Source organism: Ptychodera flava, chromosome 17, assembly GCF_041260155.1.
Source record: "Ptychodera flava strain L36383 chromosome 17, AS_Pfla_20210202, whole genome shotgun sequence".
Classification (NCBI taxonomy): Eukaryota; Metazoa; Hemichordata; class Enteropneusta; family Ptychoderidae; genus Ptychodera; species Ptychodera flava.
The window spans coordinates 15,280,223-15,304,860 of NC_091944.1; the positions used below are offsets into that span (position 1 = coordinate 15,280,223).

At 36.3% G+C, this 24,638-nt stretch overlaps 1 protein-coding gene across 1 annotated transcript in view; it reads right to left on the reverse strand.

Moving 5' to 3' along the window:
- Positions 1–24,211, reverse strand: part of LOC139115575 (myotubularin-related protein 9-like) — a 32,422-nt gene extending 8,211 nt beyond the window's left edge. Inside the window, 7 exon segments of the mRNA XM_070677815.1 lie at positions 857–982; positions 1,927–2,031; positions 4,880–5,036; positions 5,687–5,815; positions 6,711–6,856; positions 8,071–8,400; positions 24,033–24,211. Coding sequence (XP_070533916.1) covers positions 857–982; positions 1,927–2,031; positions 4,880–5,036; positions 5,687–5,815; positions 6,711–6,856; positions 8,071–8,400; positions 24,033–24,051 — 1,012 coding nt within the window. The 5' untranslated portion in view covers positions 24,052–24,211.
- Positions 24,212–24,638: the final 427 nt, after the last annotated feature.

Genomic DNA, 24,638 nt, shown 5'->3' on the forward strand with positions numbered 1-24,638 from the left:
AACTTTTTCAGTTGAACATACATGGGCGGCTATTAGGAGAGAAATTAATGCAATACAAATACGTGCAATATAGTAGCTATAGCAACATGTATGGCCAAGTTCAAGAGTGGAGAACATTTTTCACAATTTTTTTATTTGATGATAATTGACATTATTATGATAGTTACACAACTTTGCAGTGAACTCTATACGTCACATCGTGTTCATTAATCCAGTATAACCACTCAATGGAAAGGGTTTTACTAATAAACAGAGTGATGGTTCAAGCACAAACCACTCAGCATTCAATTACTTTATGCAAAGCAGTGTGTGCTTGTCTGATGAAGGACACATTAGCCATGTGTCATAACATGAATTCTCTACATCGTACATCAGTGTCAACACTGCTTTGTGTGAATTGTCATTTCTGCTTTCTACAATATTCTCATTCATTCAATGATGTGTGAAGTGCTACATCCATGATAAGTCTGATCTTTTGTCACTTGAGCTATTCTTCATAAAAAAGCATTCTTGGATAAAAAAAGATATTTTTTTCCTATAACATACAGTCAACATGAACATTACCTTGTGTTATGTTTAAATGTTGTTGAATATTGTAACTCTGTACCAAACTATGTGCGGCAAAAGAAAATTTACTTCATTGGAAGGTTTGATAAAAAATAATTCCTGAATCAGATACGAGTAAGGAGAATTTCTCATCACCAAAACCTAAGTATCAACTATGCTATGTTTAGGGTTGAAAATGTGAACATTGAAGTAAAGTCTGGTTGGAAAAATGTACATCAGACAACAAGACGTGCATTGAGGAGCGTCATATTTGACAAAGACATGTCTTCCAGGATACGCTGCAGCTCACCTTCCCTATCTATGCACTGCGCTGCCAGACAGGCCGTTGTCAAGACATCTTTGACGTGACTCAACCAGTTACATGATTCTAATCTTGATATCCATTTATCCATACTGCTGTTGGTATCTGTACAGGCTGCGCATCAAAACAGAGTAAACACACATCAATCATTCTAGCAAGTTGCTAAGTTATTCCCCGGAAGAATTTTTTTTCATTTAACGTGTAATAGTTGCAGCTGACAAAACAGTAGCTATGATATTTGTATGATTGAACACTCTTATCAAATGTGGCTTCACCAAAGTAGGCTACAAAAGGCTTATGGTATACACCTATCATGCAACATGATGCTATTTAAGTATAACGCAAACAATCACAGGAAAAAATACCAATTCATGTTCTAAAACCAACATATATCTCATGAAATGAGTGCTAGCGCTTGATTCAAGTGTTGGAAAATCAATGTTTTCTGTGTTGCACTTTCTGAGGGTTCATAGCTACGACAACTAGTGCACTGTATTTTCTGGACAGGTATTTTCAGTTCTCATGCAGTACATGACAGATTTGAAGAAGAGTAATTTTTAAAAGATGTTTATTAGACTCTACCAAACAGACAGAAAATACACTCACATTAAAAGACAAAATCCAAAAATGATGTGACAGACAGACAGATCAACAAACAGACAGACAGACAGATCGACAAACAGACAGACAGACAGACAGATCGACAAACTGACAGACAGATAGACAAAGAAACAAAGAAGAAAGTACAAATGGGCATAGGCCAACTGCAATACATCATATCATCAGACATTTTCACCCTTCCACCCCCATTTCCCAGTATACAGGTCCACTTTTATCACAGAAAACAACACAATTGGGACAAACTATGGTGGTAGAAGGGTTAAGAATCTCCTGCACAGAATAATTTTCCATATCAGTTGAATCTTTCTATGCCCATTTGACTGTGTTATATCACAGTCCATGATGGAGGGACTGTGGTAACATAGGGTAACAGTCCAGGCATGGAGATATTCTACTCAGTTTTTACAGATAACAACGATGACTTGTAGCTTGTTTACCTTCAATAAGTTTGTTCATGCTTTCTTGAAGTACGTAAAATCTTTCGATTGATTTGTGAATTCTCCTCCATTGTGGATAATGAGCCTCTGGTTCCACACCACCACCTAGAAACCAAGCACAAAATCAGAGAGTTCAGGTAAAATCCCCAAAGGGGACAGATATTCAGACTCTCAAAGTTTCTCAATGCTTATCTAGTATGCTGCTTGTGCTGAATTATTTTGAAGCAATGAAGGTTTTACTGTCTTGTTTGTAAGAAAAACATACAGACGCCACCAACTCACCATATGAGCTCTTTTTGGTATTTATATACATAACAAATATGAGCTCAAAATCATTTCTTTCATAGAGTTAACACAGAGATGGCAGCCATTTTGAATTTTAAACAAGTAAATTTTAGGTTGTTTCTCCAGTACTAAAATTTGTCCAGCGACCTCGATTTTCGTTCTTGATCTTGAAAATCAATGATTTAAAGTTTCCTGTAGGAAACTTTTGAGCAGGACTTTAAATTTTTCAATTCTGAGGTGTATACAACCTTCAAAATTGTAGTGCTGTATACTTTTTCCCTTTCAAGGAAATCTTAGACCTGAGAGCAAACATTCACACACAAGCAGGAAGCAATACAACACTGTTGGATGTGTTGGAAAGCACTATTTTGCCATTGATCACTTGTTTTACAAACAAGCAGGGTCGGTACATTACTGTCATACTTCTAGATTCAGTTTGTTTCTGTAAACTGAATGCCAAGATTTGATGCAAACCAGGCACACTTTCACTAATTTTACAAACCTACACATACTAGCGGGAACTGTTCTACTTGCTATTCTAGAAGGGCCTCCAAGAAAATCTAATCTTTATCCTTCAGGTAGTAGGTGCCTCGAAAGTAAAAGATTTAACTTTTGCTCAAACTTTTATCAAGGAACATTTCAACCTTTCTTTTTTAAAATCAAGCATAAAAAATAAGGGGTTACAGTGCAAAATTTGGTACTACAGAGACAGATTACCTAAGATATTCTGATATTTGAAATTCAAAATGGCTGCCGTCCCTGTGTTAACTTTATGGAGAAAAATAAAACATTTTGATTTTCGAAAAACTACAATGGTGAAAATTTTTCTTTCATCGAGAGCTTTAAAATAAGCCCCCACAAGTGGTACATCAGAAAAGAAATGTAAAAGTTAAAGGGTCTGAAAAAAAAATGTGTTTCCAAAGCGCACTGTACCTTAAGGGAAGGGTGGGTCATTCAGGAGATACATCATTTACAGACAAATAATGACTAGCATGGGAAATGTACATACTATCCCGGTAACATTTTATGGTGACTTTGATCTGAACTTGGATAATACATAAAGTGATAGAAGACTGTCTCATTGGAATACATTCACAGAGATGATATCAAACTTTAATCTACAACATCCATTTTATGATAATCGGAATTATACATAGATAATATTTTCAGTGGGCACTGAAATGCGTTTCTATATATCATGTGTGTCTCAAGCAAGGATCTGTGCATGTAACTGCCTTTATCTTTGAGCATGGGAGTTAGAATTATCAATCATAGTGAAGATATATATCTGACAGAACATGTGAAAGCTTTTTGTGTACTGATAAAAAACAACAGGCCTGTCCAATCACACACAAAGTTTTGGGCTATAGAAGTTAACAAATGCATGACATTGAAGGTGAAAATGGGGCAGTTATATGTGCCTCAACAAAGATTTAAAATTGAATTATTACTGTGAATGTATCATTATATAAACCTTTCAGAAGGAACTCCTGAACATGTAACAAATCAAACTTGTCGATTAAATCATCTCAAAATACCCAACAAGCATCTACATTTGCAAGACTAATACATCAGCATACAACATACTTCATGGCTAAATTCTACAAAAAAATACTCAAAAATTTTAGCAAAAAATCTAGTAACATGTAAGATTAGGGTTGAGTCACTCTGAGTTTGTTACAAAGCCATTCATTTCATTAAAAAACACGTAAAAGTGGCCACCCTGTTCATACTACAGCCATTACTTTGATAACCTTAGACTCAAACAACAGGAATCAGCAGATACTTTCATAACATACTGTAAGTCTCTTCCACTCTTGTACAGCATGTTAAATTGTATCCCCTGAACTAAGCTCTCTGTGACAATTGTGTTATGAATCTTTCTGAAGTGTTGTTGCGATTTTCATCTCAGCAGTTAGAGATCGGTGATTAAGACTGCCCTTGGATTCTAGCAAATTGTCAAAATATTTTGCAAAATTTCATTGTTGTTTCCAAAACAATGCCACACACAATGATCAGAAACCATTCATGATCAGCCTTCAAAACTTACAGGAAAAATTTACATGTAAATGTCTCGACACTTTATGTTATGCAGAGAGATAACTTTACAATTGTTCTCCCCAAGTAGAAATACCCATAAATATTATATACGTACATCATCAACATATCTACATGCTTCTTATGACCCTTAAATGCACCAGCATGAAGAAACAACAGTGATGTCATCAAAGGACAAGAGCTATAACTTTTGATTGTATTTTTGTTGTTTTTGACAATTTCGTTCTGTAAAACGAGAGCAGTTTCTCATTCTTCTCCCTACAGTATGTATAGATACAAAATATTGGCCTTGCCAAGACAATGCACTGCATACATTATACACTGTTATTATCGATGAATTCATTGTAGTCCAGACATGAACTCCATTATCAACAATGATATCTGCCATTATACAAGATAGATACAGGACGTGCTGACAAGTTGAAACTTGGCGTTTCAACGTGATGTAGAGATTAGTACAAGAAAGTGCATTTTACAGACCGAACGAGAATATGAGTAAGTACTTCAAAGTTCTAGCTAAGGGAGCTTCAAATAAGCAGTGTGCAAAGTCAATAAAACTGAAAATTATTTAAAATTTGTTACTTAACATAATATTTGACAAGAGACATACCTTTAGCTTTTGCAGTCTGAGCTGAAGAGGGTGATCTGGTATCTATGATGTATCCTCGCTTACCAATTCCCAACACAGCGTTGACTAATCGCTCATCATCCTTGCAACGTTTACTGTTAGGTCCCGTCAGGGGCTGGCCACATCGCATGATTACCATCTGTGTGCATACAAACAAACAGGTATCACAAATGTGCTGCGGTATTTCAAATTGAAAAGAGTTGTTATGAAAACATTAAGCGTTAAAATCTCTAAGGAATGATAAGACAGTGATACAATTTTGTCTGGTGTGTAATTCTCTGAACTCTTGGATTTTGATTTCCTTAATGGACGCAGAGCCAGCTTCTCTGCATCAAGGAGTCTACCAATTTTAAGATTGAAAATACACTATTGACCTACTGCTAATATTCAGTGTGCCCTCATGCTCATATAGAGTGGAGCTTTACCTTTCACTGTCAATACTCCTTGTTTGCTGGTCTTTCTGCTTACCTGGTGTGTTTGATTTCCCTGTCGCCTCCAAAGTTTGGAACAATCCTATTGTTTTAAATGTCTGGTTGGGCATACATAGGTGTGGTAAGGTTAAAAGCACGGTACGCTAAATGTTGAGATCTGGAGTTAGTGGTTTTCCGCAATACTGAATCTTTGAGAAATGCTACCCACAAATTTCTTCACTTTAACCTGTTCACCCCATTCCCTGTACACAGGTCCTCAATCACCAATGATAACAATGGGGTAGGGCTCAACCATTATGGTGGAAGGGTTAATCATAGCTCTGAAAAAAGAAAGTTCATAAAGTAATTCCTTACTTACCCCGTTGGGAGAGTGATGATAGCTAAGAACTGGAAAGCGACCGCCATGACGGAATGACGCAGACTTCACTAGGGTGGCATCATCTATTGATTTGGGAACTATAACAGACTGGGGATATGAGTAGCAAACCTGTGAGGGATAAACGACAGTCAGCATGTTAGGTCACTTGGCATACTAACTGAGGGCCGAATTTTTACCTTTGATTTTCAAATACACATTGATGATAATCACTGCAAAATATTCATGGCCTAAAATCATGCAATGTATTCTGTATTGGACAGGAATTTATCAATCTTCATGATATGGAACATCAATAGCATTCAAGGCTTGTATAGAGATAGTACAATTTCATACAGTATAGAGATAGTACAATTTCACACAGTTAATGATATACTATTATAGGAACTGAATACACTGGTAATTTTTACATCCAAAATCTTCACAGCAAGCCTCTTAATTAACGGTTTGTACATTTCTATATTTAGATGAGCTTGCTGTAATTATCAGTGACTTCCAGCTGGGACATGATCATCAGAATGGCACAGAAAAACAATCACCCATGGCTGCCAAACATTTTTACTACACCTGCACTCAGATGTGTACCATATTATATTTACTACACATTCAAGATCTGAGGTTTTTGAAATACCGACATTTTCATGCAGTTCTGTCAGTCTTTCCTATTATTTCCATTGTATTGTACCGGTACTTAAGCATCTCATCCTGTATCTTTCGAGCAAAACACAAATTTCAAGTGATCAAGCCACGACAATGTACATATATATCTTGAATGAATGTACAATTGTCCACATCCTGTAAGCCATGAGTGAGTGTTTTCCTACCACATTCAGGCAATATTGATCTGAGCTCTAGTTCTGATGATTACAGCGGCTTCAATCAAAGTTTAAAATGTGTCAGCCACCTATACAGCATCCTAAGTTTATTTTGGGATGCTGTATTGAGAAAGATAAATTGAGACATACATTTATGATCGGAAAATTGTAACGATGTTTGCAAAACTCACATCGAAGTTTTTGTTGACGTGGCTGAGTCTCCACTCTTCTCCTAGAAGTCTTGCAAATTCATTCTCCGGTAGGAATGCCTGCCATCCGTCCTCCATCACATCAAACATCGGTCGGAAGAAGAACGGGTAGGTCAGGGAAACAGATTCTGTAATATCAGAACAATCGTGTTTCATATGATTGCCCGCTGATTGCTACTACCAATGCTGTTACCATAGAGACAGTATCTAGGAGAGATGTTCAAAATGTTTTCAAATAGGCAGTAAATTGTAATTTGTAGTGACCAGGAGAGGAGAGGAATGAACTTCAACACTGAAGAATACTGGGGGCAACGATTTTACAAATCTACGTAATCATAGGGGGTCCACTTCATTAAGATGGGAAGAGCCCCCTTAGAAAACCTTAATGATTTTGTGATGAAGATCAGCCCCAGGGTACTTCAGATGTGCCAAATCAACAGCAGTTGCATCCCCATCCATGGATAGGGTTAATTTTTCATCAGAAAATGCTTAGTCATATCAGTAAACAGATGGTAAATTTGGAAGGTGGTCATGATAGCTAACATAAAAACAATCTGGTGCCTTCAAATACGGCTTCAAACAGACAGCTGTACAGACCCACATGTACATGTATGGCTGAGCTATGGAGTGTCTTCCATGCTGGTGGGTAATCTGTGATCACAGTACTAGTATCCTGCACAGACTCAGAGGTCAACAGTAATGCAATGGAATCTAAAACATGTCCTGCATCAATTGAATTGGTATAACTACAATGGTGAAGTTCAGAAAGGAAAGCAGGAATATCATTACAGAAAGACGACTTGACAACCTGGGATTTCAAGAAGCAAGGTGCATTATATGTATGTTAGTAAATGTTACTGGGTTCCCAAGTCATTTCAACAGAATATTCCCTTTGGTCTATCAAAGCAATTACAAACACATTGGAGATGCTACTGTAGTTATCACACGTACAGTTAGCTTAAGCTCCCTGACCTTAGCAAAACATTGACACCAGAAACCGAGATCCATCAAAGGATTCTCATTTCAGTGTTTTTTGCTAAGGTTTAGGAAGGCCTGTCAATGGTTTTGGAACCCTGGAAATATTGCTGTTGTGTGATAATACCGGTACAGTATGATTATCATATTGATATGGAAAATCCCTGTGACATGACTGGGATAAAATTTACCTAGCTACTGCCCTTAAAAAACACTGCATTTGTTACTGTTATGGGATTATTGTAAGAAAACAAATATCTGAATATGTTGTAACCATTCATCCCTAATTTCCTGTTCACAGGTCCACATTCAACATTGATAACAATAGGTTTCGGCCAAACCATTGTGGTAGAAGGGTTAAACATACCTAGCGATGAGAGGACCTCAATGGAACTGGCAATGTTCAGGCATTCCTCCATTCCTGGGATATCTAAAAACACTGTTTTAAAATCTTTGCACTTCAAAGTTAAGTACCCCGTGGATCCCACAAACTTCTTCTCTACACTGTCTATATTACTGTGCAGCAGCCAGAGTTCTTCACTGTTGGTTTTCCGCGATGACAGGATCAGGTGATGGCCGGTCAAACACAGAGTGCCTTCAACGGGAGGCTGGAAGGGCAGGTGTAGGCTAACTCCATCAACCTTGGGAGTCTTGATCAATTCCACAAATTCCATTCTGTGAAATTCCACCCGATGCCCTGGAAGACAAGAAAAAACAAGTTCGGCTTCAGAGAACACTTGTAATTTGTAAAGCTTTGCTTTGGGACAATTTTGGTGATGTGTAACAAGCAACTGTGTACATGACATCAAGTGTACCACAACATATTGAATTGCTAACTTTCATCTTGTATGTTTGAACAGTGGCTACAAATACGGCTTATGAAAAAAATCTGTAATACTGGCCATATACAAAAAATTACCCCAGGATATTATTAGCAACCAAATTGAATCATGTCACACAACAAAGGGGACAGACATTAAAATCAACAACACACTGGCTTCTCGAAAACCTCTTGGACCTCCACTGAGTAGCTACGACATACTGATTTGTACACATATGAGATGTTGCCTTTGTGCAGACCTTGAAGACATTTTTTACTAGATTCATACGTCTGAGAACCAATCCTTGACTGTCCCCGACAACTAAGATGTTAAAATCACTTTTCTGAATGTTGTCTAGTGGGAACTATCAGGTATACCGTGTGAAAGGCTAGATTAGTCATGGTACAAACAACTCCTCAAGACAGGATGCTGTTACCCCTATTTCCAAATCCCTATGGTACAGTCTGGTTACACCTCAGAGTATAACTCTGATGCAAATCTGTTAAATTTTCATTTGGTGATTTATTTACCAGTAACACAGAAAATGTTTACAACAAATTGTTGGAATGTTTACTGTATGTTACCTAGCTAATAATTATTCAGTAATTCACAACACACAGTACTTTGGGCTAATGGTAAAAAGCGCTGAGCTGATGTGTTCACATCATGAACAGACTAGTCAAAATATACAGTATGTAGAGATTTGAATGTCTATGTTAAATCAAAAACAAAATCAAATACATGTATCAAAGGCAAAAGATTTTAGTTGCAAAAACTTTTGCCGGGAATATGATTTCAAAAATGGGAAAATATCATACTAGTATGTATTAGTGTTTTTTTATTTAATAATTATTGTATGAAAGTTTTCAAGTATGGTTTTTGTAAAACAGGTGAAAAGAAAATAGCGTCAATGACACTGTAGCTCCCATCCTGGACTATTTAGTGTTTGTTCTCTGGTCAGATATTTGAACATGTGTGAAAGGGATAAAGTGCATGAAGTGAAAATACTTAAATGAAATGTACAGTGAAATATGTTTAATGTAATTATTCAGAATATAAAATGGAAAAAATACAGAATTAGATATATCGAATACTGTGATACAACCATTAACTCAACAAGTCATTTACAATGACATAGTCCCCACTTGTAATAGGAGTATTAGTCTTGATGGGGCAGGAAAATGTGGTCATTAAGAAGTATCACTGGAGTGTATATGTTGAGATCTATGGGCACATAGGTCTATGTCGTTGTTCCCAATTTGAAACACATGAGGCATGTCTAAGTTATGGTTCTAAATCGGGAAAAAAGATCAGACCTCAAACAGTATTGGCCAGCCAAGAAATACATATGGGCATTATAAATGAGGTACAAGATGTGACATCTTAAGGTCTAATATCCTATCAAAACTGGGGGGTATAGAACTTGTGGTTACTGAAATATGCATATATATGTATAATCAAGGTCAAAGGTCATCGAGGTCACATGACATTTTGAAAAAAAAAATTATATTGCTAATTAATCCCTATATGCCAAAAAATCAGATCTCTAGCTCTATTTGCTTGCCCAGAATTAGATGTGTACATAATTAATGAGGTAAAGCGTGTGTTGTCATAAGGTCTCCCATCCTACTAAATACAAAGGACATAGCACTTGTAGTTACTTATTTATTGACATAAACATATATTTTAGGTAAAAGGTCATCGAGGTCACATGACATTTGGTCAAAAAATTTCTCTCCTATAGTTATCCCTATATACCAAAAATCCAGCTCTATTGGCTCGTTCAGAATGATATATGCGCATAATTATTGAGGTACAGTATGTGGCGTCATAAGGTGTCCAATCATACCATACATGAAGGGTGTAGCACTTGTGGTTACTGAGTTATGGACAAATATGTATATTTGAGGTCAAAGGTCACCGAGGTCACGTGACATTTTGTCAAAAAAATTGTATTGCTAAGTTATCCCTATAAACCAAAAATCAGACCTCTAGCTCTATTGGCTCGCTCAAAATTAGATATGCGCATAATTAATGAGGTACAATATGTGGCGTCATAAGCTGTCCCATCATACCATACATGAAGGCTGTAGCACTTGTGGTTACTGAGTTATGGACAAATATGTATATTTGAGGTCAAAGGTCACCGAGGTCACGTGACATTTTGTCAAAAAAATTGTATTGCTAAGTTATCCCTTTATACCAAAAATCAGACCTCTAGCTCTATTGGCTCGCTCAAAATTAGATATGCGCATAATTAATGAGGTACAATATGTGGCGTCATAAGCTGTCCCATCATACCATACATGAAGGCTGTAGCACTTGTGGTTACTGAGTTATGGACAAATATGTATATTTGAGGTCAAAGGTCACCGAGGTCACGTGACATTTTGTCAAAAAAATTGTTTTGCTAAGTTATCCCCATATACCAAAAATCAGACCTCTAGCTCTATTGGCTCGCTCAAAATTAGATATGTGCATAATTAATGAGGTACAATATGTGGCGTCATAAGCTGTCCCATCATACCATACATGAAGGGTGTAGCACTTGTGGTTACTGAGTTATGGACAAATATGTATATTTGAGGTCAAAGGTCACCGAGGTCACGTGACATTTTGTCAAAAAAATTGTTTTGCTAAGTTATCCCTATATACCAAAAGTCAGACCTCTAGCTCTATTGGCTCGCTCAAATTAGATATGTGCATAATTAATGAGGTACAATATGTGGCGTCATAAGCTGTCCCATCATACCATATATGAAGGGTGGTAGCACTTGTGGTTACTGAGTTATGGACAAATATGTATATTTGAGATCAAAGGTCATCAAGGTCACATGACATTTTGTCAAAATATCCGAGATATCTGCGTGAACGGATGGACTCACGGATGGACGAACAGACGAACATGACCCAATCCATAGTATAAGCTCACTGGACTTCATCCGTGGGGACTAAAAATTGTGTCACTGCATCCTTTTTGCAATATGAATACGATGAGAAACTAAATTTTTATTTTTCGTGGCCTTATACATGGGAGTCTATGGAGATCTGCCTTATACATGGGAGTCTATGGACGTGTAAACTAAAATATGCAAATTTCACCTCGATTTGCCCAATTTGGGAAAGGTCACTCCTATGCACTTCCATACCAAGTTTCAAATCAATCGGACTTGTGGTTTCAGAGCAGGAGATTTTTTGACCAAAAATGGGAGAAAATTACAAAAAAATTCATGAAAAATAGCAAGTCCAAGATACTGACCCAAGATGTGCACAATCATTTCATGTCAGCCCAAAGTACTTACATGCTAATTTTTCATGTAATCTGCTCAGTGGTTATTGAGTTTTTTCAATTTTGACTGTTTTTTACATTTTTTCACTTAATTTGCATATTTTTGGCAATGACAACTTCATTTGAACAAAATCTCATCTACAGCCCATCATCCATGTACCACCAAATATCAAGATGAAATGTACAGCGGTTTTGGAGTTTTTGATGTTGACGGACAGACATACAGACATACAGACATACAGACATACAGACACACAGACATACAGACATACAGACATACATACATACAGACATTTCCCTAGCCTATAAGAATAGCTTCCATTGCCATATATACATATGGCTATGGGAGCTAATAAAAACTGTATATATGATACTGGTATGTGCCAAATTCCTCGTATATCCAGTGCGGTATTTTCATATTATTATACATCTACCATCGAGAACAATAGAATTTAGCGTGCGCTAAAAAGCCGTACGGAACTGGCGCCCGTTCCGTGACACGTACGGTTTCAAGGCGCCCCATTCCTGCGGCTGTATCTGCGCGTTCACTGTAGAACGGTTTCAAGGGACCCCTTGGACGAGTGCCAGAACAAGTCTCGCGCGCGCTCTGTACGTACGTATGTGTGTAGTGCACACACTCCAAAACTTGCAGAAGCGCGTCCGAGGTAGCGTTCCACACTGGCGCGATAAAATCGGGAAAAAATTGTTGACATTGCACGAAAACGTTCACTACTCCGACATTTTGATGCCCCGATCAGGAATGTAAGATGTGTAATAATAAGGTTATTACGAAAATACCGCAAAGGATGCACTCGGACATTGGCGCCGCGCATCGCCCTCAGCTTCGCGTCGGGCGATACGCTGCGCCAATGTCCTCGTGCATCCTTTGCGGTATTTTCGTAATAACCTCATAATCTCATACTGTACTGCACCATGCATTGCATCAGTGAGGCCAAACACTTTATCTTTCTTTATCCAACAGGTGTCTGACTGCAGTAATGGTGTCTGGCTGTATTCTGGCATTGGGTGTAACATGACACACTGAATACAATTAGGAAAAAATACAAAATTGTCAGCCGTGTCATACCGGTACTTTTTTTAATCATAAAAATGAAGAAATACCAGAAATTTATGATGCAATTCCTTACATGCGATTTCACCACAACAATAGAGACACTTTCTCATACAACTTTCAAAACTGAGCTCTCTATCTCACTCTCTCTCTCTCTCTCTCTCTCTCTCTCTCTCTCTCTCTCTCTTTATTCTCTCCCCCCCCTCTCTCTCTCTCTCTCTCTCTCTCTCTCTCTCTCTCTCTCTCTCTCTCTCTCTCTCTCTCTCTCTCTCTCTCATTTTGTAAATATTCTAGTTCCTTCATTTGCATATCATCAGGAAATACACAAACTGCATATCTTATGCCTCCCAGACTTAGTAAAACTGTCATGTCCTCCATCACATCACCTTGGTTCAACTCTATTTTGATGTATGTCAACTTCTACAGACTGATCTGTGGTATCTGAATCTTTACACGTGGTACATCGCTACATCAGTAGTGTGTTATATTTACAATGAAGGTGAAGAGTCTTTTAAAACATTACATAGAGATGAACACACTGGTTATATCTGACAGGAAAATATTTCACTGCTAAAAACAGTGAGGACCTTCTGCTTTTATATATTATTGTTAAAATAAATATTTCTTTATCAAAGGTGTTCATACATTATGTACAGGAAATGCAAATGAATTATTCATATGCATAAATCTGTATGAGTTTAATAATTAAGTAAATACCAAAAATCAAATTTATTTTTTGATGTTTACTTTCATTTACCTAGGAAATTTCTGGCCATTTTGATATTTCTGTCACGACATACTTGGCAAGTCCTTGTTTTTAGTCTTCGTGTTTTTTTCACAAACAGAACAGAATTGGTAATCGAAGCAGAACATAGATAAATCAATAAGTGTAATGCAGTGTGTGTGAAAAAAACATCAGTGAACTGAAGATGATACCTGTAACTGGAGAATTGATAAATTATGGAGCTTCACACAGACTTTTACCAGTGTCAGGTTACTATAAAAATTTATTTTTCATGCTGGGAAACGTACAAATTACATGAATAATGCACATTTGTCTCAACAACAAGATAATTAGTTGACGAAAAAAAGTTAAACAAAAAAAAAATGTTTTGATCATTATACAAATACAGAGTAATATCATGTTCAATATTCAGTATTTTTTCAGAAATGGTATTGTATTTGTAGGAGACATTAAGTGATTATAAACAGGATGTGTGAACATAGCAGGGGGTGTGGGATGCTAGTCTTAAGGGGAATTCGAATCTGTCAGCAAGTTTCAGGGTCGGATACATTTGGTACAATTACCACATTGAGATAATTACTGATATTTCGTATAAAAAAGATGAAGAAAATATTCTACAAAAAAATTATTCTACAGAAATTCGTTTTTGTACCAATTACATGTATCAATATGGTATTACAGACAGCCTAATTGCATAAATGTACATAACATATTTAGAATTTAATTTCGTTTCTTCATAAAGGCATTCCCAACGCCCTTGGAATCCTGGTAAAAAAAATTATCTGCCTATGTGAACGTGATTCTGGTTGGCATCAGTGTTTTATAACCTGATCACACCTGTATCCCTGTAAACAGAACCATACTCATCATTGAAACCAATGGATTTTGGGCTATACCATATGGTGAGAGGGGTGTAAAAGAGCTGAGAGTGAGAAAGATTATGGCCACCAGCAAACATTTAAGAACGTCACGACACCAGCTTCTATTGACCTTTTAAAGGTGAAAAGTACAATCACAGCTGTGAGCGATTTAGGATGCTAATTCCCCGTGAATGTAGCAAGTTAAAAGATGATACCGTAGATGAGCACTGGGGCATTTCCTCTTTGTTGAATTATATGCGTAGGTGATAGGCAGTTATTCTGAAAAATTTTCATCCGTAATCCCCCTCAATTTATGACATTACATCGGTTTAAAACTACAAAAATGAATAAGCGGCAAGTTACTATGACAGTAGAATATGTCAAATGATTTCTGTTTAAACTTCAGGAAAAATTTCATAATTGCTCTTGTACATCACTGAAAATTTTCTGCTACAGTACTAAAATAAAGAAGTTCCCTCTGTCACAAAATACCGTCATGACGCTGTACCTTCTCTAATGTGTGGCCAGGTCAGGTAATTGGTTGTTGGCATGGAGTTGTTGGTAAATAGTTGATGATGTAGGGGCATGAGGTGGGATATGGACCCAAAGAACCCAAAAGATGATTAAATACAGTGTACATCAATCAAAAAAATTCTAAGCTACAGTATAAACTGCCTAAAGATAGATAGTTCAATGTGGAAAAAAGTTAAACAATTCAGAAATAAGAATTAACAGTCCAAAATAGTAATGACGCACTTCCTTACTGACCTGAGTGCATGTGAAATACACAACCTGGCATCTGTAAATTAAATGTATACCAAGTGATCATTTCCAGTCACTTTTAACTGTTTTTAATGGATTTTCCAAAGAGTCCTGTGGAAATGATGAAAAACGCCTATCTGGTCTTGTGTTTGTATAACCTCATGGCTGATAATTGTCATAGTATTGAAAAAAATTGAAAGTGAAGAAATTACTGTTTTTAATAGGCATATTTTCCTTGAAATACATGACCGTGTAAAGAATATATGCTAAAAGTGTTTAAGAGTAAATTTCTTTTCAAAAATAATTTAATTTGTGACCAAAGGATTTTTATTCTTTGAGTTTACAAATTCAAACATTGCAATTTGTTCAATCATCTTGTGCAGTGCAAAATTTATAAAATGACTGAAAAACAAAAAAAATTGGCAGAATTACAGTCTTTGTGATGTAAAATTATGGGTTGACATCACGATAACTGTTAATCTGTTTGAAGTACTAATATACTATAATTTAAAAAGAAAAATTCATGCAGAAACGGTAAAATATATTGTCAGCAATGTAGTGTTAATTTTGACTTTACATCAAAATATGCCTTTGCTGGATACCAAATATATAGGGCGAAATATCAGCCATGTTCAGCAAAATCCACACAACAGCATCGATCCTTTTCTAATTTGATTTTATTTGCTTATGTTATCCTTGTATGACAGTCAGTACAATATGGAACTTGAACACAACACAGTGAGTAAGTATGCTGTAAATGAAATGGTGTGGCTGCATCCACATGCAGCAATAGGAGTGCCCTTGTCTCTCACCCCTCATTTCCAACCTGTCCCATCCCTGAAAAAATAGTTTGGTCTTATATTTATAATGTTAATAACTTCTGTATTTGTTAAAATGTGCGCATCTCAAAAACTTTTGATCATAAACATTTTCATTGTTTTTTATAGCTGACCAATCAGTTAACCTGTTTATTTTGAATATTTGCGCATTTTTCCTCAGTATTTGACATTTTCCGAATACCTTCTTATTCAGTTTGTCATTTTCTAAAAGTTTAAATGCTCCATTGTGTGGTCAAGCTTTCCACAAGCATCAAATGTGGTACTTCATTTAGGAGGGTCTGCCTCTAGAGGGCGGGCATCATGAATACTCCTGTGTTTGTTGGTTAATTCCTCCACGTAAACTTCTGATTGTACTGTAAACATTGAACATAGCCGACGTCCGATTTTCCTGTCTAAAACTTTCACTCATTTTCGTTCATATGACTCTGAAACTCCAGGAAACGATTGGGAAGAAAGGGTTATCTTGAAATATTGAGGTACTCGCCGATATTTTGCAAAATTAAATGAGAAAAAATGCAAGGAAAATGCCGACAGGCTTACACAATGACAGTTTTCAGACTCGGCATATGATCATCTCTGCATATTATGCAACAGGCCCAGATCACGTGAGGCCATGAGGGGATATCCACGCAACTCAGTACCAACACTAGTGCTCACAGAGTGAGCAAACACAAAGTGAGTACCCCTAACGTCAGCTCAGTAGTCTGTAATAGATTGTAGTCAACTAAGAAACCTTGGAGAAAGGCTTAACATTGTGGCTATGCCGCTAATTCCCTTTTGATTTTTGTCATAGCTCAAAATCGTTCTCCCACACCTCAACCTGAGCCATGAACACCCCCATTAGTTTATGATATGACCCATCACAATGGCATGACGTCAACGGATCTTGACAGACGGAAGTCTTGACAGACGGAAGTTCTTGACAGCAGCACATTGGTTTTCAACTCTAATACCTTCTCTGTCTATAAATAGACACGAGAAGGTAAAAATGGTTAAGCTTTATCTTTACAGTTGGGCCGCCTACCTCATCAATGTAATGGATTTTTGTGTTTTTCTTTCAGAGAAAGATAAGGCCATTTAATCGACTGAAGATACATCTGATTAACAGCAAATTAGGGAAATGGGCCACTTTTAAATGCTTCTTGCTTGATCAAAAATGTAGAGTAACTTTTTTTCACCTCTTGCGAAGCAAAACACACCATGATTTTGACAACCAGTGACAAAACATTGATATTGATTAAATGAATTTGTTTTGATTAAACGAAAAAACACATCTTACAGTTATTGCTGTCCTGTGTTTGTCGCCCACATAAAATACAACCAAAACAATTTTTTCAGGTCCAAACATTTTTTTCACATTTTCCCCAAAATTTTGATCAAAAACTGAAGCCCATGAAAAGTGCTGTCCATCTGGTCCAAAACTATCAAGATAATAACAAAAAAAGTCATTAAAAGCGGTAAAATGTTGCACAAAAATTTTGGCGGGAAAAATGACAGCACTCAAAGGGTTGAAAATTTTGGATATGCATCTGTGGGATACCTGTACGATATTTTTCAGAACAATTTTATTTTGTCCTACTTGGCTAAATAAAAGTGGGGGAGGACATTCCATCCAGGTTGAGAATATCATGAAGATACAGAATAGGAGAAAAGTTGATGATGTACGCAGTAAGAGCAGTTCTATCTCCTTCACGCATGACCCTATGCCATTTCACTGTTATCGACAGACACCTATTCTTACACACAAACATGTTGTTGGTGTCCCATGTGGTTAATTTGTGCCTATCACTCCCCCAATCAATCAACAGCTGATATCACACACCTGCCGTATTAAATGCGGTGAAAAACAAACTCTGTTTTGACAGAAAATGCCAGACTTGAATGCACAAAAATTTTTCAGCGAAAATGCTGAAGGATTGTACTTCTGAATAGGAGTATTGTTTTCTGTGATAATACCGATATTTATGATTTCATCATTGCTTACAATACTAAGAATAGAACAAAGTCAGCTTATCAGTACTGACATGCTCTGAAGACGCAAAGTATTAAATGAAATTAAAATTTCATAGAAATACAATGTACGGACTTCTTGGTGGCAATATGTGTTAATGTGTGTGTGTTGGGCCTGCGGTTCCTATGAATGCCTTGAACACTGATGGAGGAGTCAACATTTGAAGGAGCAGAAGTGAGCAAGACAAGGACCAGTGGCAACGGTTTGCAGGTTATGAATAACCATACTTTCATTGTCCTTCACATGATATGAATATTTAGTATTCATTGAGCAGGTATTTATGATATACTGTACTCACATTAAAGCCCCAGTAATGCTAACTTTCAATGATTTTTTCATTATTTTTATTTTATATATCAATTGTAACTTCTTATTCTACTCCCCAAAGAATGTCGAAACACCCACTATTTAGCTTGTCAACTTATCATTCAAATGTGTTAAATGCATTTTTATTGTTTACATATGAATTGTAGTCCGGACCAGAAGTCACTTTTCAACAATAACAATGCAGTTTACAACCATAGGGGCTGAGTTGACAAGCTGGATACTGTGTATATAAACATTCTTTGGGGAGAAGAACAAGGAATTATGGTACACATTTAAAATAAAAATAATGAAATTATCATCAAAAGTTAGCATTACTGGGGCTTTAAAAAACAAAACAGGCAATCTGTAGTGCCTGTCTTCGACATGAATTCTACTTGGAAAGCAAAAGGGTCAGTAAACCAATACACGATCAGACAGAAACACATCTACACCAAGTTCCATATGCACGACAGCAGATTTACAAATTGAGCTGGAGACTGGCTAACATCCAAATCAGACTTCTCAAGAGTGTATATGTGTCCCTGGGGATGGTACAGGATGAGGAATTACGCTCTCAAAAATGTTGTAATCAAATTTTTAGAATTTGATATGGAATACTAAATACTGTATACAGGTATATCAAATGGAGTAGTCGGAGGCACAGAGAAATTCAATTCTGTGCGCATGTGTACTTGTTTTGCTGCTGGGAAATGTCGTACAAACATTATAACCTATATTAAAACATTTCAAACTTAAAATTGTGATTCCCATCACACAAATCATATCCACCACCTGATGATTTCTTCCAATACCAGCTGAGAAATAATTAGATTCTCTCTCCTCTGAGAGATGTTATTAGAATGTCTCCCCAACTGTGCTGGGTTGTATTAAAGAATACAAAGGCTTGCCGTATGTTATAAAATGTTCATTAAAATCTAGACAGACACTTTCGATATCATGCACAGCCTCTCTCTAGTTTTGGTCTCACACCCCAATAAGTTACAGCTTTTCACACATTTCTAAAAAATATTTCAATTATGCAAAGGTGTTTGTGTCTACATGTTGAACAGGGGCGACTAAAAGCTACTTACGGAGATAGACGTGGATGATTTAGCAAAACTACACAATTACAAGACAGCGTTTAAGGAGATCATTTGAAATACCTTGTGTGAAAGCAAAACTATGAGCTAATATTTACAAATGTGGGGGAATTAGCACAACAGCTGGTATTTAAACCATACTAAATGGGTAATTTATGGCAAAATCATCAATTATAATTCACAATCAATCTAGATTTTTATGCTTTCCTGGGAGGGACAAGAGACTGGTGCTAAATATAATTTATATTTCAGCAAATGAATCAAAGGGGTTGTGAGTTTGGTGAAATTAAAGAAATAAATCAGATGAATTATGTACCTGTTTACATACAGGGCACAGCAGATAAATGATACTTGATAGTGACGTCATTGCCTTAAGTCCTAAACTCATTTTTTTTGAAATAATATAAATAAAGGATGGACAACTTTCACACACACACACACACACACACACACACACACACACACACACATATACATATACTATATGTATATTATATGTATGTATGTATATATATATATATATATATATATATATATATATATATACAATATGTATGTATGTATGTATATATATATATATATATATATATATATATATATATATATATACATACACACACACACACATACACATGTACATATACATACATGTATGTAAGCAAAACTGGTATTATCTATATATACACATACTGTATACAATGTGTAGATAGCTAGATAGATAGACAAATAAATAGATAGATAGATAGATAGATAGACAGATAGATAGATGGATCTAGATAGATAGATATGATTATTTTCATTATTGCTATTCACATATAAACATTTATTACCATACCCACACAATACCTTGCATGTCCTGAGTAATAAATACCGGTAGTCTATTTTGGTCAAAATACCAGTATATATTGGATTTCTTTGATTATGGTATACATTAGAAATAATGGTATACATTAGAAACACTATGCATTAGAAATGTCTATGACATAAATGGTTATTAGTTTTTATGAGAACCAAGTCTGACTATGGTCTTTTCTTCGAAGTGAAAACAATTATTTACATAGCTCTGTTATCTTACAAGGCTGTGACATATGAAACACTGAAAACAATTTAATGAATGCCATTACACTAAGAGGTGGACAAAACTTTATATGCTGACCGGGCTACACGTACGTTGTCTGTGCTTGCTATATGGATAATGTTTGCATGTACTGACTACTAGTTATGATGATAGAGATCCTGCAAAAAAATGATAAATTCAACTCGTGTCCCAGGTACCTACCAAATCATTCCAGGGAATGGAACTGAATTGACCACACCATGCTAGTGAAACCATTAGTATGTTTCAGACACTACATTGATGTAACATACTGTATTGTTCAGGATGCAAATATTTTTTTAATTGCCATTGTCTGCTTCTATTATTTCAGGTAATAGGCTTAAAAGAACATTTAGTCTCATCAATTAAAATTTGCCCAGTGAGCCATCCTACCATATTAATAAACAGATTAATTGTCCTAATTAAATGACAGATGTCAGGGATGTCGTGTCACACATGGTTCAGACTGGTACAGTATCCTATCCATGCATAATAGCTACCCTGAAGGCAGTCTATACACATACATGTATCTCATCTGTTAGTACAATCAACTTTTGAACCCTGGCTGGTATCAACATGGTATCCTCCAACTGCGATATTGCTTTGGTATAACATTTTCAGTTCTGGTCAAGAGGCAGATCTTGACTTTGAACATGAGAAATTAAAATCATGTTCTTACCACATAAACAATTTAATATGTTCTACAACCTCGCTGTCTCTCCATCACTGGAGAGACTGGTTTTGGTAGATGGTGTGGAGTTTTGAAACATATGCTTCAAACTTATCAAACGTGCCATTACACCGGCAGAGTGTTACAATCATTTGTTCAGAGTATCTGTTTAATACTCGGCTGTGCGCCATGAAGTATGTCACAGGCCATGATCAACTTCACACTGCACTGTGCCATATTGCCTACCCTTGAAATGTACATCTGTTACCATATAAGGACCAGTACTACATGTATGCTGTTGGTCACAAGACGATAGCTACCACACTACACGTACCGTACATTTAAATGCCCGGTATAACCAGAATAACATACTGGATAATTTTAGAGCTCTGTAGGAGACTGTCACACAAGCAGATTGATGGGTAGTTGGCTACACTCTTAAAACAGCTATGACCAGCATGTTACAGCATGTACATAGTTATCTATTTAATGAACTTACAAAAATTTTTTTTTTTGCACAGCACAGCACAACATGTCTATGAGCAATTTTCTTCCTGGTCTGTATATACATGTAGTATAAACTTGCAGTGTTGAACAAAAATTACCTGCACAGAATTAAATGTGAAATTGTTCTTTTACACTGAGGTCAAGTCCACTGCAAGTGAATTCCATTGCATTAAGAGTATAGGGATGACAAAGTCACAGCCTTTCAGGGTCACAGTTTATATTGACTTTCTTTACATAGATGTCCATTATTGGAACTTCACTGTAGAAAATGAACCACAACAGATCATGAAATGTTATGAATTACAAGCACACATCATTCACACAATTATGAGTACCAAGTTTTGATATCAAATTTTCTACATAAATTTATGTGTGTTCGTGGTATCTCTAATCAAAGAGACAAATACATAATTTAAAACCAATATTATAACCTATGACATACACCACATATTTCCTGGCATATAAATAACTTCCCTGTATTGGTAAAAACAATGTCTTCCAATACAGTAAAACAGCATAATGTTCCTTACGAAAGAGAAAAATATCTGGAAGAATATACCAGTGTATGAGCAGTGTTTTTCTTGCTAAGGTTGGGGAATATTGGTAAATGACTTGGGAACCCTGATCACATTTCTGCTGTCCCCTAATTTGATTACATTGATATACCATGGGGAACCCCGGTAAAATGACTGGGAAACCCTGGTAACACTTACTGAGGTACCGGCCTTTAAGTAGTATGCACCTCGAAAGTGAAAGGCTTAAACTTTTGCTCTAACTTTCCTAAAGGGATCTTTCAATCATTCTCTTTCAAAATCAAGAATAAAAATAGGGGGTCATCGTGCAAATTTTTGTGCTAGAGAAACAAATTACCCAAGATTTACCGATATTAGAAATTCAAAATGGCCGCCATCCCTGTGTTAACTCTATGGAGAAAAATAAAAAAATTTCGAATTTCGAAAAACTAAGCCATTGAAAAGTTTTCTTTCACCAAGAGCTTTAAAATGAACCCCGACATGTGGTATATCATAAGAGAATTGTAAAAGTTTGAGAGTGCGAATGTCTGTCCCCGAGGTGTGTTCTACCTTAACAAAAACACTGATGAGTTTGATTGAAATACTACAAGTTATTACAGATCAGTGCACACAAAAATGCTGTACAACTGAAACGCAAAGCTGACAATTCTGGCACAATTCTGAATGTAATGATACTAACGCTGAGACTAATATTCAATTTGAACAGCTCTCTATGAAGAACATCTAGTCATTATGTTTGAGTGTCTATGTTGTAAAGTACACAAGTGCTTTATATCAAGTATATCATTTCTATTTCTTCTTCAGTCCAATTGACAATTTATCATTTCACATTAACTGCAGGCTGACCGGGATATTACAGGAGTTAATTTTTTGAAGAGACGTTGAACAGGACATCGACATGTTAATTATGGTTTTCAATTTCAAACATGTTTTGTTAGCAGGGCCTGCTGGGGCACTGACCAGAAGGGCACTATCACAGTTACAAATAGAATATATCACAGGGCAAGTTATAATTGCTGGTCTGCCTTTATGCAAATTTATGCAAAACGAGATATTCGGCAACAAAGACACAGTATGAAATGCATATAAGTGGTTGCAAATTAACCTCACTCAAGACAAGGGTATTTTCCATCCTTTCAAACCCATTTCCCTATCTATAGAGCCACCCATCCTATTGTAGACAATGGGGATGTTCCAAAGTGTTTGGATGAAGATGGGCTGAAACTATAAATATCTTGCATTGGATCATTCCAACCATCCCTAATAATGAAAGTAAATTGGCAATGATTTCGTATCAACATATGGTTAACAATGTGATATTTGTTTTCCTTTTGGTCCAAATTATTTTTTTTCCAGAGTAGTCATTTTTTGTAAGTTATTTTACAATATCAAGAGTTGCAAAATAATGAAGTATGAAAACAACTTAGATTTTAATTGTTTTCACCCACTGGTATATTCCTTTCGGATTAAAAATATCTTTTTCCACAACCCGACAAAAAATGTGCTCTACAGCATCCTCATAAAGCTCAATTTTTTCCTATGTGAATTATAGAAATATGCGGACAAATACTGATGCAATAAATATCGGCATATGGCTGGCTAGAGTCATGTGGCGTGTTCATTTAAACGATGACAGTTGTGTCACTCAGTTGAATGTCAAAGACCTTGCAACTTGATCATGAATTATAAAGTTCTTATCTCAATACTGTGACACTTACGTTGATGTTGGTGATCCATTGTTGTACTGGAAACTCCGACTCACACCACATAGTCTACATTACGGCATGCACATCTAACCATGTTACGTTTCCCGCCTACACTGCCTACAACTACGATACCTGACAATCTACGACTGGTGTTATTTGGTCGCGCTGGATGCATTTGGTTCCAAAGGATACCCTTCACCTGTATGGGTTCTTCCATTAGTAGGGAAAGGGGTGATAGCCTCTACACCTGACTGCTATCTTGTATGCTGTAGATGATTTGGCTCTTGTTTGTAGTGATTTTTTCAAACAGGCGATACTTTGTAATTTTTTGTTCAAAACTTGCCAATGTGTGTAAATTATAGATGAAGTTTTTCTCACGATATAAATTCAGCACAACAGGTCAAGAGACAAAATAGGAAAACAGATCTGAGAGCCTAGACAGAATAACACCTTCCATACTGAACACTCAAAATGGCAAGGACAGCTCACTAAACTTTTGTTAAGGGGGTGTTAGACTATTCCATTCTCAACGAGGTAGAGAGGCTGACGCTGTTTTGCGAGAACAGCATTACAGTGTGCTTCAGTAGATTGAATGAACTGTTATTGTTCACTTATTTT